Source organism: Mastigoproctus giganteus, chromosome 7 (assembly GCF_048544385.1).
Source record: "Mastigoproctus giganteus isolate SK-2022 chromosome 7, ASM4854438v1, whole genome shotgun sequence".
In the NCBI taxonomy this organism is placed as follows: Eukaryota; Metazoa; Arthropoda; class Arachnida; order Uropygi; family Thelyphonidae; genus Mastigoproctus; species Mastigoproctus giganteus.
The window spans coordinates 39,309,497-39,325,107 of NC_143581.1; the positions used below are offsets into that span (position 1 = coordinate 39,309,497).

The following is a 15,611-nucleotide window of genomic DNA, read 5'->3' on the forward strand; positions in this document are numbered from 1 at the left end:
CGTTTTCCTCTTTTAGAATGTATAATTCTGAGGATAGAAGAACAGAAACAGATTGTATTTTGTAGCAACAGGCAAAATGACTGAGCTATAAAGCATCACTGGATGCAAATGAGTTTTTATGTATTTCATATTATGGCTGAATCAGAAATATAAATTATATTTTGCTTTAGGATGGGATTTAATTTTAGACTTTTGAAGGTAAATTTTGAAATTGAGAGTTTAGAATTAAAATATATACCCAGATTCTTATGTATTGGAACCTCTTGAATTATAGTGTTGCCAATAATAGGAGAAAACTGAAGTAGAAAAGATTTCCTAGTTATTGAAAAATGAGTGGACTTTTGAGGATTTAGAACAAGGCCCAAAAAAAGAAGGTATTAAAGATGGTATTTAAACATTGATTTATAAAAACATTATTTGGCCTAGCTTCTTCTACAGAACGTGAGATAGACCAAATCTTTAAATCATCTGTGTAAGTAATTATGGGAAGTTTATTCTGAGGGGAGGGAATAAAGACTAGAAAACAGAGCAGATAGTGTAGCAGATGTATTCCTGCCGATATGGTTGTAACCAAGATCATTTTCCCAGAGTGTAGAATAAGTTTTTTTTCTATTAAGTATACAGTGTGGCAATTGGAAAACAAGACTGATGCTAGAAAAAAATAATGATCCCATGTTGATTAAACTAACCTTGATTTATTCAAAGTGATTGGAATGATGGTGGAAGGCCATAACTGATATACTGTTCAATAACCTCGCCATAACTCTTTGGATTGTGTCGGTCTTGAAAATAACAGCCTTTCAGTGGTGTCTTGAGCTTCGGGAACAAAAAGAAGTTGCATGGGGCTAAGTCTGGTGAATATGGTGGGTGCAAACAGTATGCAGACTTTTTTTTTTGCTAGTCAAATTCTCCCAAACAGTGAGATCCTCGTTGCTTGGTGTGTTGTCCATGAGGAACCAAATGTCATCTTCTCCATACTGAGGTCTCACGAAATGGATTCTTTGCAACAAATGTTTCAAAACGTCCAGATAGTAGGCAGCAGTAACACTTTGGCCATTGGACATGAACTCTTTGTGCATAGTTCCCTTGCTGTCATAGAGTGATGAGCATGGTTTTGATTTTTGACCTTTTGTGATGGACTTTTTTGGCTTTGGGAGAGTTTGCTAACTTCCACTCTGCACTTTTTCGCTTTGTTGCAGGGGCATACTGAAAACGGCATATCTGGTCATCCATAACAATCAAATTCAAGAAGTTGGGTTTGCTTTTGGCTGCTTATTGAGTAATCTCTAGTGTTCAACTTGCTCCTGTCACTGATTGTCTGTTAATGAATGTGGAACAAACCACACAGAACTTTATTTTCTTCAAATCATAGGTTATCATTTGTCAGATGGTTTCCTGATCAACACAGATCTTCTGAAATCATTTGGAGCATTGCACATTGGTCATTTGTAATGATTTCCTCCACATTTTCAATGAACTCTAGCATTCAAACTGTTTTTTTCTGAGTCCTGATGTTTGTAATCTTCCAGTGATTCTCTTCCATCGGTGAAAGATTTATGCCACTTGAACACACATGCATGGGACAGGCATTCTCTCCTTGCGCTGCTTCATCATTTGAAATGTTTCCAAGGTACTTTTGCCCAGTCGAACACAAAATTTGATATTTGCTCTTTGTTCCAGTGTCCCTCCACAACTCTATATCCACTGACCTTTACTGCCATACTCGAGGAACAGTCACACTTTCTTTTCATGTTTACTTTTATTAGATGGCAGCATTAGCACTTGTCTCATAACATCCGTCTCGCTTTCCAGTTGCTGCACTGTGTATGAAATTTTGAACAAAAGAGAGAAGAGGGCCAGAAATGGAATAGTAGTCATGTAAGAAATGAACAAGTGTATGGGAATTGATTACATTGAAAGCAGCAGAGACATTAAGATAGATTAAAACCAACTGAGCATTACTGTTGATTGCTTGAATAGCAAGAAAAGTATAAAAAATAAATTGGAAATTGTGGAGATGTGGTTTTTTTTTTGGCCCTAGTTTACGTTCTTTACTTTTTTTTTTTTTTGGCCCTAGTGCACCTAATCAGAGTTAAAGGACAAGAGTTTTGTGAAAGTAAACTGAGAAAAAGAATTTTTCTGAAGAAATTTTAGTACGAGTGATTGAGATAGAACTGGGTCTCCAATGTTTAGATTGTATACGATTTTATCTTACAGAAAAGATGGAATATTCATTTCAGCAGGCAGGAAAGTATCTCCGCACCAAACATTTGTTGAAGATAACAGCGAGGGCTGGTAAATTTTAAATAAAGATAGGAATCATTGACTAGACAAAGATAGGAGTCTTGGCTAGCACTTCAAGCTCATCAAATTTATTAACTATACTCCTAGCATTGGTGTACATGCAAGTATACATGCACCTGTTCCTACTCTTGGTTACCCTAACACAGCCCATGTATTTACTTGTTCCACTATGACTCCCAACAGTCCTTGGAAATCTCCATCACCTTGCTTTCCAGGCTGCTGCTCATTCTAATCAGCAGTGCAAGAATCACTAATATCTCAAAAAAAAATAATAAAGTCCAGAAGCATTGTTATTTCCCTTTGATGATATTTACAAAGCTGTAGATCCTTTTTTTTTTCTCCTATCACAATGTGTGCTACCTTCTGTTCATTGGAATTGAGGAGAATGACCACCACTTACTATAAACAGTGTAAGATGCTAATGTGTGGATAACATTGAGCAAAATGCTATACTTCAGTGTGTGGATAGCATTGTAATAGTAGTAGTAGTAGTGGCACATGATGCAAGAAAGCAAGTGTAGGAGCTTATGCAGCATCAGCCAAAAAAAAAAAAAAAAAAACCATTCCCTCCAAATGCCTGTCCAGTTCCTCCTTAAATTTATTTAACCTATCAACTTCTACAACGACAGATGGAAGTTTGTTCCAGCAATTAACCACCCGCTGGCTAAAGGCAAATTTCCGCACATCTATTCTACATCTGTCCTTTCTTAATTTGAACTTATGTCCCCGTAGGTTTGTAATCTGAACAAGTGGAAGGATCCCATCAGAATTCAGCGTGCTCAACCCATTCAAGGCCTTATAGACCTCAATCAGATCACCGCGCAGGTGCCTAGTCTCCAGCCACTGCAATTTGCAGAACTTAAGCCTCTCTTGGTAAGAGAATCCCTTCATTCCCCTCACCAATCGTGTTGGTCTTCTCTGTACACGCTCAAGCAAATCTACATCCTTCCTAAAATGAGGCCTCCAGACCTGTACGCAGTACTCAAGGCGTGGCCTGACCATTGCCTTATACAGAGGGACAATCACCTCCTTTTCCCTGCTAGCAAAATTCCTATATATCATTGACAAAACCCCATGACCCGCCCTAGCAGCCTGTCTGCACTGCTCAGAAAACTTCATATCTGACTGCACAATTACTCCCAGGTCTTTTTCATTTTCTACCACCTTAAGTGTAGTACCACACAGTTGGTACGTTTCTCTGGGGTTACTTCTACCCATATGCAGTACTTTGCATTTGTCAAGGTTGAACTTCAGTTGCCACTTCTTAGCCCATCTGCCCAAATTATCTAGATCCTGTTGCAGTAGCACACTGCCATTACTGTCATTAACAATCCTGCCAACCTTTGTGTCATCTGCAAACTTCGACATTAAGCCTGATATACCTTCATCAATATCATTGATAAATACACAAAACAACAGTGGACCCAACACCGAACCCTGTGGGACTCCACTAATAACATTAGTCCACGAAGAGCAGCACCCATTGATTACCACCCTCTGTCTTCTCCCACTTAACCATCCTTTTATCCATTGTAGCAACTTACCCTTAATACCATTCTGCTCCAATTTGTACAGTAGTCTTCCATGCGCAACAGTGTCAAAAGCTTTCCTGAAATCCAAGTATATGATATCAAAATTATTTTTTGCATCCAGTTCCTTTGTGACCACATCATAATAACCAATCAAATTTGTCAGACAAGACTTTCCCTTAACAAACCCATGCTGTGTTTGAATTATTGCTGCAGTCTTGTCTAGATGATCCTGCAATGCATCTTTAACCAGCGACTCCATTATTTTACCTGGAACAGAAGTTAAACTAACTGGTAATAATGCAAAAGAGCTTCAGACAGAGTTGTAAACTTTATGAATTGTAGTATTAATATCAATAGTTTTCTCTAGAGTTAATGCTCTAAAAACAGGGAGCTAAATGATTTTGTAATAACTGAGGGGAAAGAAGAGAAATTGTCGAAGTTAAGCATAAGAAAGGAACGTGGGGTGGGTGGAATCTATCAAGTTACATTAAGGGAGGCAGCAAAGGAAGGAAGGAAGTACGCCCTTAGCCATAATTACGAGAGCATCCCTGGAGTCAGTGGAGATGTGCAAATGCTTCCCCAATTTGCAAAGGGGTATCAAAGGGTGACACAAGATATTACAGACCTGTTAGTTTGATTTCTGTTCCAGGAAAAATAATGGAGTCACTGGTTAAATAACTAATGCAGGATCAATTAGACAAGGCTGCAATTTTACTTCAGACAGCATGGGTTTGTTAAGGGAAATCTTGACTAATCTATTTGATTGGATACTACGATGTGACCACGAGGAACTGGATGCAAAAGTTAATTTTGATATCATATAATGTACTTGGATTTCAGGAAAGCTTTTGATACTGTTGCAAATAAAATACTGCTGTACGAATTGGAGCAGTATGGCACTAAGGGCAAATTGCTGCTATGGATAAAGGAACGACTGAGTGATAATCAGTAGACACTGCTCTTCGTGGACTAATGTTATTAGTGGAGTTCCTCGTGGTTCGGTGTTGGACCCATTGTTGTTTTCTATCTTTATTAGTGATATTGATGAGGGTATATCAGGCTTAATGTGTAAGATTGCAGATGATACCAAGATTAGCAGGGTAGTTAATGACAGTAATGGCAGTGTGCTGCTGCAACAAGATTTTTAAAAAACTAGCTAGATAGGCTGAGAAATACCTCTTGAAGTTTAACATTGGCAAATGTAATGTATTGCATATGGGTAGCAGTAATCCCAGAGTAATGTACCAACTGTGGTATTACACTCAGGATAGGGGAATATGTAAAAGACTTGGGGATAATTGTGTAGTCATATGAAATTCTCTGAGCAGTGCAGACAGTCTGCAAGAGTATATCATGGTGCCTTGTTAATCATATACAGGAATTTTTCTGGCACAGATAAGGAGGTGATTATCCTCTTGTATAGGGCAATGGTCAGGCCACACCTTGAGTACTGTAAATAGGTCAGGAGGCTTCATTTTAGGAAGGATGTAGAGCTGCTGGAATGAGTACAGAGAAGAGCAATGAGATTGGTGAATGGAACAAAGGGTTGCTCTTACAAAGAAAGGCTTAAGTTCTGCAAATTGCAGCGTCTGGAGACTAAGCACCTGCAAGGTGATCTGATTGATGTGTTTAAGCTTTGAATGGGATTCTTCCTCTATGCACATGAGTGTGCATAAATTCAAATCGATGAAGGATGGTTGGAGTATAAATGTGTGGAAGTTTTCCTTTAGCCTGTGGGTGGTTGATGGTTGGAACAAACTTCCATCTGTTGTTGTGGAAGTTGATAGCTTAAATAAATTTAAGGCTGAGCTAGACAAACATTTGGAGTGACTGATGGGTGAAATGGGAAGTTTTTTTTTTTTTTTTCCCCGTCTGATACTGTATGAATATATATATACAGTAAACCCCCGCTATTCGTGGTTTCTCGTATTTGCGATCGCCGATTTAATATAAAATGAAACCTAAAAAAAATGTGAATTTTAAAGCGCCGTGAATATTTTCCGCCATAAAAAACATGGGCGTGGCCAAAATTATCTTTCCCGGTCAAAACAGCGCTCAGTGGGTGGGGGGAGAGGGGTGACAAATTTGCGAGCGTGGATGTTTCTCGCTAATCCTTGTTCAGTATGTGTTATGCGTATCAGTATGTTGTCATTTGCTTTAAATTTATATGCTTATAAATTGAATAAATTTAAATTGATGTGCTTACAAAAATGATAAATCTACCGTTTTGCAGTGTAAAACAGACTTTTTCGAGTGTGTTAACGGAAGAAAGTGACTTTATTGTGGACAAGTTCTTTCTAACACCTACAAAAATATGGTTACGAATAACAAGAGAAATGTGAAAATATCAAAGAAGGTGATGACATTAGCGAATAAAATTGAGTTATTAGATAAAATTTCTAATGGTGAAAGTGTCTCCTCATTGGCAAAACATTATAAAATCAATGAGTCAACGGTACGATCAGTCAAAACATCGGAAGAAAAAATCCGCTGTAGTGTCCATGAAAATGAGCTAATTGCTTCAAAAATTTGCTCTGTAACTCGTGATGTTAAATTAGAAAAAATGGAAAAAAGCTTTAAATCTGTGGATAGAAGACCGAACTCAAAATATAATTCCGTTAAGTTCACTCATCATTCGTGAAAAGGCAAAACTCCTTTATCAACACTTTAGCGGAACTGGTGATAGCACTGGCGGGATAAGTTTTTTTTGCTAACCAAGGCGCTGGTTTGAAATTTCTAATAAATATTACATTTAATATTAAATTGTTTCTTATTTTCATTTCGATGCCATATGCTTGCATTTCACTATGTACATAGTCATATTATGAAGGTACATATAATACATACATAGAAAAAATTTTAGACTAGTTTTTCTTATATATTTCATACTTTGGAACGGAACCCCTTTATTACTATGGGAGCCATAACTCAGTATTTGCGTTTTCGGTATTCCCGACATTTCTCAGGAACGTAACCCCTGCGAATAGTGGGGGTTTACTGTTATATGCTTGCTTTCTTGAATCATTTGTCACTACTAATGCTAATGCAAATAACTTCAGTCTGATTGAAAAGGAGATGCAGTATTATTTGCTCAATACAAACAACTGTTGTTGTTATTTTATTTCTACATAATGGGGTTCCACCCCATGACAGGTACTGGTAACAAGTGCACACGGTGGTTGTTATGTCTGGTGTTGGTTGAGGAACTCTCTGACTATCCTAAAGGTGTTCAGGATTGTAACTTTCTGGAATTCCTTGTGTGTGTTCTCTGGGAAACTTATTGCTGCTGTGTTGTTATGTAGGGTCTTTGGCACCATACTGGTGGTTGACATGATGATCAGGATGACCGTTACTTGTTTCATATGCCACATCTCTTTGATCTCCAGTCTTATGTCTGTATACTTCCTGATCTTTTCCTCGTGGGTTTTCTGGAGATTGCCAGTGTTGGGCACCACTATGTCAATCAGATAGGTAACTTTTATCTCCTTGTCAACAAAAGTTATGTCTGGTCTGTTGTGTGAGATTGTCTTGTCTGTTATTATGGTGCGGTCCAAGTACAGCTTGGGGTTACTTGTAATAAAGTACAGTTTCTTTGATCAACTAGTATTTCCTCCCTAGCTTCTGATGTATTATCCTGCCTAGCTGGTCATGTCTATGAGTGTACTCCACCTGGGCGATCACACATCCTATAGTAATGTGTAGGATCGCTTCTGAGACTATGTGCTATTGTCGACATGTTGTCATCTGACACTCTGGGCTTCTTTGCAAATTCTTCAGTCTTGGGGAAGAGCATTCCACTTGAAAGAGCTATGCATTGGAAGCCATTTTATCTTGGTGTTAGTCCAATCTATGATCCCAAAGGAGTATGTTAGTGCTGAGACTACACAGGTGTTTAGGGCTTTAACTGTGTTCCCTCTGTTTTGCCAAAAATACCATTAGGGACTCAGAATCCTGCTCAAAGCAGGCTTCTGATGATATTTTTCGGGCAGGCAGGCCTTATCTCCTTGTCTAACTGCTGAGCCTGCATGATCCTCTTTGTAGGTCTCTCCCTGTCATACTTCGATATCTTTACCAGTCTGTAGCTGGTAGTTTCAGTCAATTAATTTCCCCTGATCCAATGTGTGGATCTTACATTTGTCTAGTTCAAATTCCATTCTGATATCATTGCTGAATTCTTTGATGATGGAGTTGCTTCTTGGTTGCCACGTAGAGTTTGATGTCATCCGTGTACATCGGGTGGGAGACGATGAACGTTAAACGTAAGAAAAGCACCTGGGGTGGATGGGATCTATACAGTTATATTAAAGGAGGCGGCAAAGCAACTAAGCAAACTGTTAGCCATAATTATGAGAGCATCCTTGGATGCTCTCATAATTATGGGATGCTCTCAGGGGAGGTTCCCACAGACTGGAGATGTGCAAATGTATCCCCAGTTCACAAAGGGGGATCGAAGGGTGACACGGGTAATTACAGACCAGTTAGTTTAACTTCTGTTCCGGGTAAAATAATGGAGTCGCTGGTTAAAGATGCATTGCAGGATCATCTAGACAAGACTGCAGCAATAATTCAGACACAGCATGGGTTTGTTAAGGGAAAGTCTTGTCTGACAAATTTTATAGGATATTATGATGTGGTTACAAAGGAACTGGATGCAAAAAATAATTTTGATATCATATATTTGGATTTCAGGAAAGCTTTTGACACTGTTGCGTATGGAAGACTATTGTACAAATTAGAGCAGAATGGTATTAAGGGTAAGTTGCTACGATGGATAAAAGGATGGTTAAGTGGGAGAAGACAGAGGGTAGTAATCAATGGGTGCTGCTCTTCTTGGACTAATGTTATTAGTGGAGTCCCACAGGGTTTGGTGTTGGGTCCACTGTTGTTTTGTATATTTATCAATGATATTGATGAAGGAATATCAGGCTTGGTGTCGAAGTTTGCAGATGATACAAAGGTTGGCAGGGTTGTTAATGACAGTAATGGCAGTGTGCTACTGCAACAGGATCTAGATAATTTGGGCAGATGGGCTAAGAAGTGGCAACTGAAGTTTAACCTTGACAAATGCAAAGTCCTGCATATGGGTAGAAGTAACCCCAGAGAAACGTACCAACTGTGTGGTACTACACTTAAGGTGGTAGAAAAATGAAAAAGACCTGGGAGTAATTGTGCAGGCAGATATGAAGTTTTGTGAGCAATGCAGACAGGCTGCCAGGGCAGGTCATGGGGTTTTGTCAATGATATATAGGAATTTTGCTAGCAGGGAAAAGGAGGTGATTATCCCTCTGTATAAGGCAATGGTCAGGCCACGCCTTGAGTACTGCGTACAGGTCTGGAGGCCTCATTTTAGAAAGGATATAGATTTACTTGAGCGTGTACAGAGAAGGGCAACAAGATTAGTGAGGGGAATGAAGGGATCCTCTTATCAAGAGAGGCTTAAGTTCTGCAAATTGCAGTGGCTGGAGACTAGGCACCTGCGCGGTGATCTGATTGAGGTGTATAAGGCCTTGAATGGGTTGAGCACGCTGAATTCTGATGGGATCCTTCCACTTGTTCAGATTACGAACCTAAGGGGGCATAAATTCAAATTAAGAAAAGACAGATGTAGATTGGATGTGCGGAAATTTGCCTTTAGCCAGCGGGTGGTTAATTGCTGGAACAAACTTCCATCTGTCGTTGTGGAAATTGATAGGTTGAATAAATTTAAGGAGGAACTGGACAGGCATTTGGAGGGAATGTTGTGTTTTTTTTTTTTTTTTTTTTTTTTTGGCTGATGCTGCATAAGCTCATACATTTGCTTTCTTGCATCACATGCCACTACTACTATGATGTGCAGGTTTTTCTTTCCTTCTTTGAGGTTATATCAATATTTGCTATTGTTGAGCATTATGGATAGCAGGTTGAGTACTAGACAGAACCACAGTGGGTGCAGGGCATCTCCCTGAAAGCTTCCTCTCCTGATTTTTTTTTTTTTTTTTTTTTTTTTTTTTGATTTGGTAGTTGTTGGCGCATCGGCTTCTGTGGCCATATTGCACCTCCCAAGGTTTTTGCAGTACTTTGATCCAAGCCCGAGGCGGGAATCGAACCCGCGACCTTTGGGTTGCCGGGCAGGTACTTTACCCACTCGGCTAGCCCGGTCGGCCCTCTCCTGATGGGGATCAGTCTGGTTGTGATATTCTTGACCTTGATGGTGGTACTTTATTTCGCCATGGTTGCTTCTAGGAAGTTTGTCACTATCGGATTGACGTTGTAGATCTTCAGCATATCTATTAGCCAGCTATATGGCACAGAGTAGAAGGCCCTGAGGTAATCAATGTAGGCTGTGTACAGGTCGCAGCACTTTTTTGTAGGCTTGCTCTCTAACTGTGGCATCTATGATAAATTGCTCCCTGCATCCCTTTTACTGTTCGGTCATGATGTTCTGGCTCTCCAAGTAGTCTGATTGATTTTTGTTATGCAGCTGGTCAGGATCCTATACATCATTGGGAGATGGGTGATCGGCCCATATTTTGTCAGGTTTCTTGTATCTTGGTCTTAGGCCTTCAAATATCTGATTCTTTGAGTAAGAAACTGGGATTGACTCTGGGTGACTTATCATTCATGTGAACTGCTCTGCTATGTGCTTGTGTATGCAAGTCAGCTTCTTGTACCAGTAGTTGTGGACGTTATCTATTCCTAGGGTTCACCAGTTGTGGGACTTCCTGATCGACAGTTGTTCTTTCTCTGAATCTCCCATTCTGTCATCTCTTGTATGTACTTTGTTTTCTTCCATTCTAGTTCTATCCAGGGAGCTCAGCTATTATGGCTTATTTCACTGCTCTATATGTGACCCCAGAGCTCCTCAATCGTTTTCTACTCAGGTGGCTTATTTCCGTCTTTTCCATCTTGTCCAATACTTCTGTAGGATGCTGTTTTCTTTTCATCAAAGATTCGGTTGTTTATTTTCCTCGGGAGCTCTCTTTGCATCAGCATAATCTCTTGATGAGTGCAAGGAAGTTCTGCTTCAGTATGTCTAAGTATTCTACTATTCTCTGATTTTTGGTCTCTTATTTGCTGTGGACGTTGTCTCTCTTCAGGATGCTCTTCACTTTTTCAATCGGTTTCTTACTATTACCCCGTTCATACTGGCTCAGCTGGCCTATCTTGACTCTTAATTCTTCTACCTTCTGCTGAAGTCTTCTTTCCCAAGCTGGCAGTTCCTTGTTTTTTTGTTTCTTTTGCTGCTGGTCTCTTGTTTCTCTTACATTAATTCTATTGGCTAGCAACACAATATACAGCTGTGGGCTGTGTGGATGGCCTCTAGTATTGCACCATTGTTGTTGTTGAGGTAATGTAGTATTATTTGCCGATTTGTGTTGTCTGTGACTCTCCACAGGATTCTTTTGAATTTCTGCTATAGTATCATGTGGATCGTTGTGAGGTCCATTCCTTTGAATTCTGTTAGGGCCTTCCACTCATTTTCTATTCTAAATATCATCACCAGTGGCAACTTGTGACTGATGTATGGGGGTGCCGCTTCTTAAAGTTACATTAAATTGCCTTGGTTATATGATTATAAGACATGTAGACTATAAATAGTAATAATAATAAGAGTTAAAAATACTACAGAACATTAACTGGCCACTTACCATTAACAGACTTGGGGTAATCTTGAAATTTTATTTAAAAATAAAATACATTCTTCGGTTTTTATTTGTTGAAAATAGATTAATAACTTTTTCATTTAAGTTTGTTGCTCTGTTCAAATTGGTATTGCTCATTTCGCAGTTCCTTTGCCTCATTTTGTCACCTCTATAAAATGTGCATTGGCAACATGCCAACTAGGCATTGAACCACTGGGACCAAAATGTGGAACGTCAGGATTGTTTCTGGGTGCCTTATCATTCAGGTGAACTGCTCTGCCAGGTGCTTGTGTGTGCAAGTGAACTTCTTATACAAGTAGTTGTGGATGTTATCTATCCCTGGAGGTCGCCAGTTGTGAGAGTTCTTGATCGTCTGTTTTACTTCTTCCTCCTAAATCTCCTACTGTCTCATCTCTTGTTGTATGTCCTTGGTTTTCTTCCGTTCTAGTTGCATCCAGGGGATCGGCTGTTATGTCTTACTTCCCTGCTCCATACATTGCTGCAGAACTCTCAATCGACTTCTGCTTGGGTGGTCCATTCCCTTCTTTTCTGTCTTCTCGAAGACTCCTGTAGGAGACTCTTTGGTCTTCATCGAAGATTCGGTTGTTTATTTTCCTCTGGGAGCTCTTTTTTTTTTTTATCGGTGTAATCTCTTGCTGAGTGCGAGGAGGTTCTGATTCAGTGTGTCCAAGTGCTCTCCTATTCTCTGTTTTTTTTTGTCCTCATGTTTACTGTGGACGCTGTCTGTCTTGAGGATGCCTTCACTTTTACAATCAATTTTTACTCCTATTACCCTGTTGGTACTGGGTCACTTGGCCTATCTTGACTCTTAATTCTTCTATCTTCTGCTGAAGTCATCTTTCCCAAACTGGCGATTCATTCTTTCGGTTCTTCTGCTGTTGGTCTCTCATTTCTCTTCCATTAATCCTAGTGGCTGCTATAGTAGCACAATATACGGCTGTGTGAATGGCCTTCAGTGTTGTATCATTGTTGTTGAGGTAATGTAATGTTGTATTATTGGCCAATTGGGGTGGTCTGCTCCTCTCCCCAAAGGTTCTTTTGGGCCTCTGCTTCTGTATTATGTGGGTCTTTGTGGGGTCCATTCCTTCGAATTCTGTTAGGGCCTTCTTCCACTTGTCTTCTATCCTGGATATCACAGCCTTGTCTCTTTCCATTTCAGCTGTTGTGGGTTGTATTTCTTCTTGCTCTTCCTCCTCTGGTTCCAAATTGACCATATTCTTTATCCTTTGCAGTTGATCACTCACGTTGTGCTTGATTTTTTCCAAGATTGCAGGAGCTATCAGGTTCTTCGTGATGATGGTCGTTCTCTGGTTTGCTATTTGCTGTTCGGTGACCTGAATATCTGGGAATCGTTTCAACCACTTGATATGTAGTCTAACTGTGTACATTGTTGTATCGGTCTCTAGCTTTGTTATTTCGTAGTATGCTTGCATGGTGCATGTATTCATTTCAATGCTCCACTTCATGCGTTGGCATTTTCTTCCTTTCTGTGTGGTCACTAGTGCTGTTGCGCAGGAAGCACTTCCAGTTAGTGGGGTTGGATGGCCTTGCTCTTCTCTTGTGGTAGCTATATGGGGGACAGTGCCACTTGCTCCACTGTCTTCCTTCGGAGACCGTCTCTGACTTTTCGAACTGACCCTTCTGCCTAAGGCCTGAACGCGAGTGACTTCATCGTGTGCCACACTCAATGCAGTATGATTAATATTTTTGGCGCATTATAGCCTTAGTTGCTAATGTGCCAATAAAACCCAACCAACCATTAATATTTCTCTGTGACATCATCCATCTATGGAGGTGGACCTGTTTAGCTTTTGACTTATGTCCAGTGGTAGTTCTCGGAAGTGACACCAGATGGCACCATAATAATAATTATTATTATTATTACTATAGCAAATGGGATAATTGATTGAGGTTAACATAACTGATATTTTGTGCCCTCGTTAAGTGCTGCTGAAATGCAGGTGCTGTGTGTTTTTTCTGTAAATATCTCTGTTTAGGGGTTGAGTTGCATGTTAAGCAGGCTGAAAAACCGAGAATATTTCATGTGGGAACCCTACTCCCTCTGCTGCAGATTGGCTTCAGTCTGCACCTTCCATTAAAGCAAGTTAGAAATTCCTCTAATTGTAGATGGTAATTAAACCCAGATATTCTCAAAACAAGTGTCAGGTAGTGATGTGTCATACCAACTAAGTTGCAAATTCAGAAGTCAACCAATGATTTATTATATGAATTTATTACCAAGAGAGTTGCTAGGATCTGACTGACCAAAATCAAAAGATGAATATCAGGTGAGCAATTCATGCTAGTTTTCTTATTTGAAATTCATAATGTTGTTACCTCTGAGATTAAATTTTAAAAAAGTGGAAAAAAAAATTTTTTTCCATGACATTTAGTATAATGTTAAATGCCATGATTTTTTTTTTTTTTTTTTGTAATTTATTCATAAGGGCTGAATTACTTGAAAAAAAAAATTTCCTAGTTTCCTATCAGAATTGGGTATTTTTTAATAGTAATAATATTTTCTAATAGTTTCTAATATTACAGCTCTTAATCTAAAATTTCATTTTAGATTAAGAGCTGTTATGACATTTTAGATTAAGAACTGTAATAATAATTTAATTCATCTTTCCTTTCTTCCCTTTCCTCAATTCTTAGATTTTCTGAAAGTGACTGGTAAAAGAAAAAAAAAAAAGAAGAGTGAGAAGGCATCAAATGAACATATAGATGACATTGAAGTAAGTACTTTGTTTTTTAAACCCTAATGCATTATATTATCCACTTCAACTAACAAAAAACCTATAAAAGATATATATGATATAGTTCAAACTCTTAAATTTGGGATTCTGCAGTCTAGTTTATTTCCAAAATATTGTAATTTCTTCATTCTTTTTGCCAAGAAACTTAGGGGTTGAGTTGCATGTTACTCAACTCAAAATTCTGTGACTTCAGTTTTTGTTAATGCAAAGTAAATTATTTTGCTGGCCAAAAAATAATTTAGTTTGAGTAAATTATTTTTACCATAATGGCTATCAAAAATAAAATATCATGAATATTTTCTTTTTGATAAGCTTTGAAAGTTATTTCTTTCACTTTCTGTAAAGTCAAAGAAGATTAATTTTTCCCTTGAGATTTATTTTTAGACAGAAGTTTCTGATAAATACAAATGGATAAAACATAAACTAATGAGGACTAGACTTAGCCAAGGCTAATTAGGCATATTCACAAATTTTCCTCTATATCATCAAACCTAATTTGAAAAAAAATAAAATAAATAAAATGTAAAATTAAAGAATAAAATGCAGTATGTTAGGTTCACTAATTTTACACTGCAAAAAGTAAACTTCTACTGTACTTCTTAGAGGGTAACCAGCTACTGTATTCATTTATTATTGTATGTAATTACTGTAATTTTGCAATTTTTCCTTTGTCTTGCCTCAATTAAAGTTGCAACAAAAAACATTAATAGATTAATAGTTGTGTTTCCTGTGTAATCTCACAACGGAAACTAAAAAAAAAAAAAAAAAACTACTTCTGAACAGGAAACCACCTATTGTATTCGTCAGTTGTGGTATTTTCAGTTAGAGTAAATTTTTGTAAACAGTAGCACACAGTACCCTTTCCTAGATTATGAAATACGTATACAAGTAGAATAGTGAAAGCTGATAACAGCTTAACAGAAAGTGCACACGAATTGATAAACAGCTTTCATTTTAGAAAGTTTCGTACTTTGCTGTAATTATTGTACTCTGAATTTTTCTTGTATTGTTCGTAATCCTATTCTGTTACAGTATGACTAGCAAAATAAAGTGCAAAACTTTTTTATTGTGCCTGAAAGAAGTTGATCAAACAAAGAGGTTTCTAACATTATAAGTTTGAAATGCACAACAGTTTTCTTAAAAGGCGCCTCCATAGCCAGGTGGGAAGGAGCAGCAGTGCGTAGCACACGCTTCTTGATTAGACCGGGGTTCGAGCCCCTCACCACCAAATACGGAGGATGCAGAAAGGTCAGGGAATGGCCACCGCATATCCTAGAGCAATATGGCCTTAGTTGCCAATGCTCCTAAAAACCAAATAACAAACAAACAAGTTTTCTTAAACAATCATCAAAAACAAAAGTATAAATTGAATGCAA

The 15,611-nt window shown here is 38.5% G+C and overlaps 1 protein-coding gene across 1 annotated transcript in view; it reads left to right on the forward strand.

The window, feature by feature from the left end:
• Window positions 1-15,611, forward strand: part of Rs1 (Dead-box helicase Rs1) — a 161,444-nt gene that overhangs the window by 17,197 nt on the left and 128,636 nt on the right. The window contains exon 4 of the mRNA XM_090376846.1: window positions 14,135-14,214. Coding sequence (XP_090232972.1) covers window positions 14,135-14,214 — 80 coding nt within the window. The remainder of the gene's footprint in view (window positions 1-14,134; window positions 14,215-15,611) is intronic.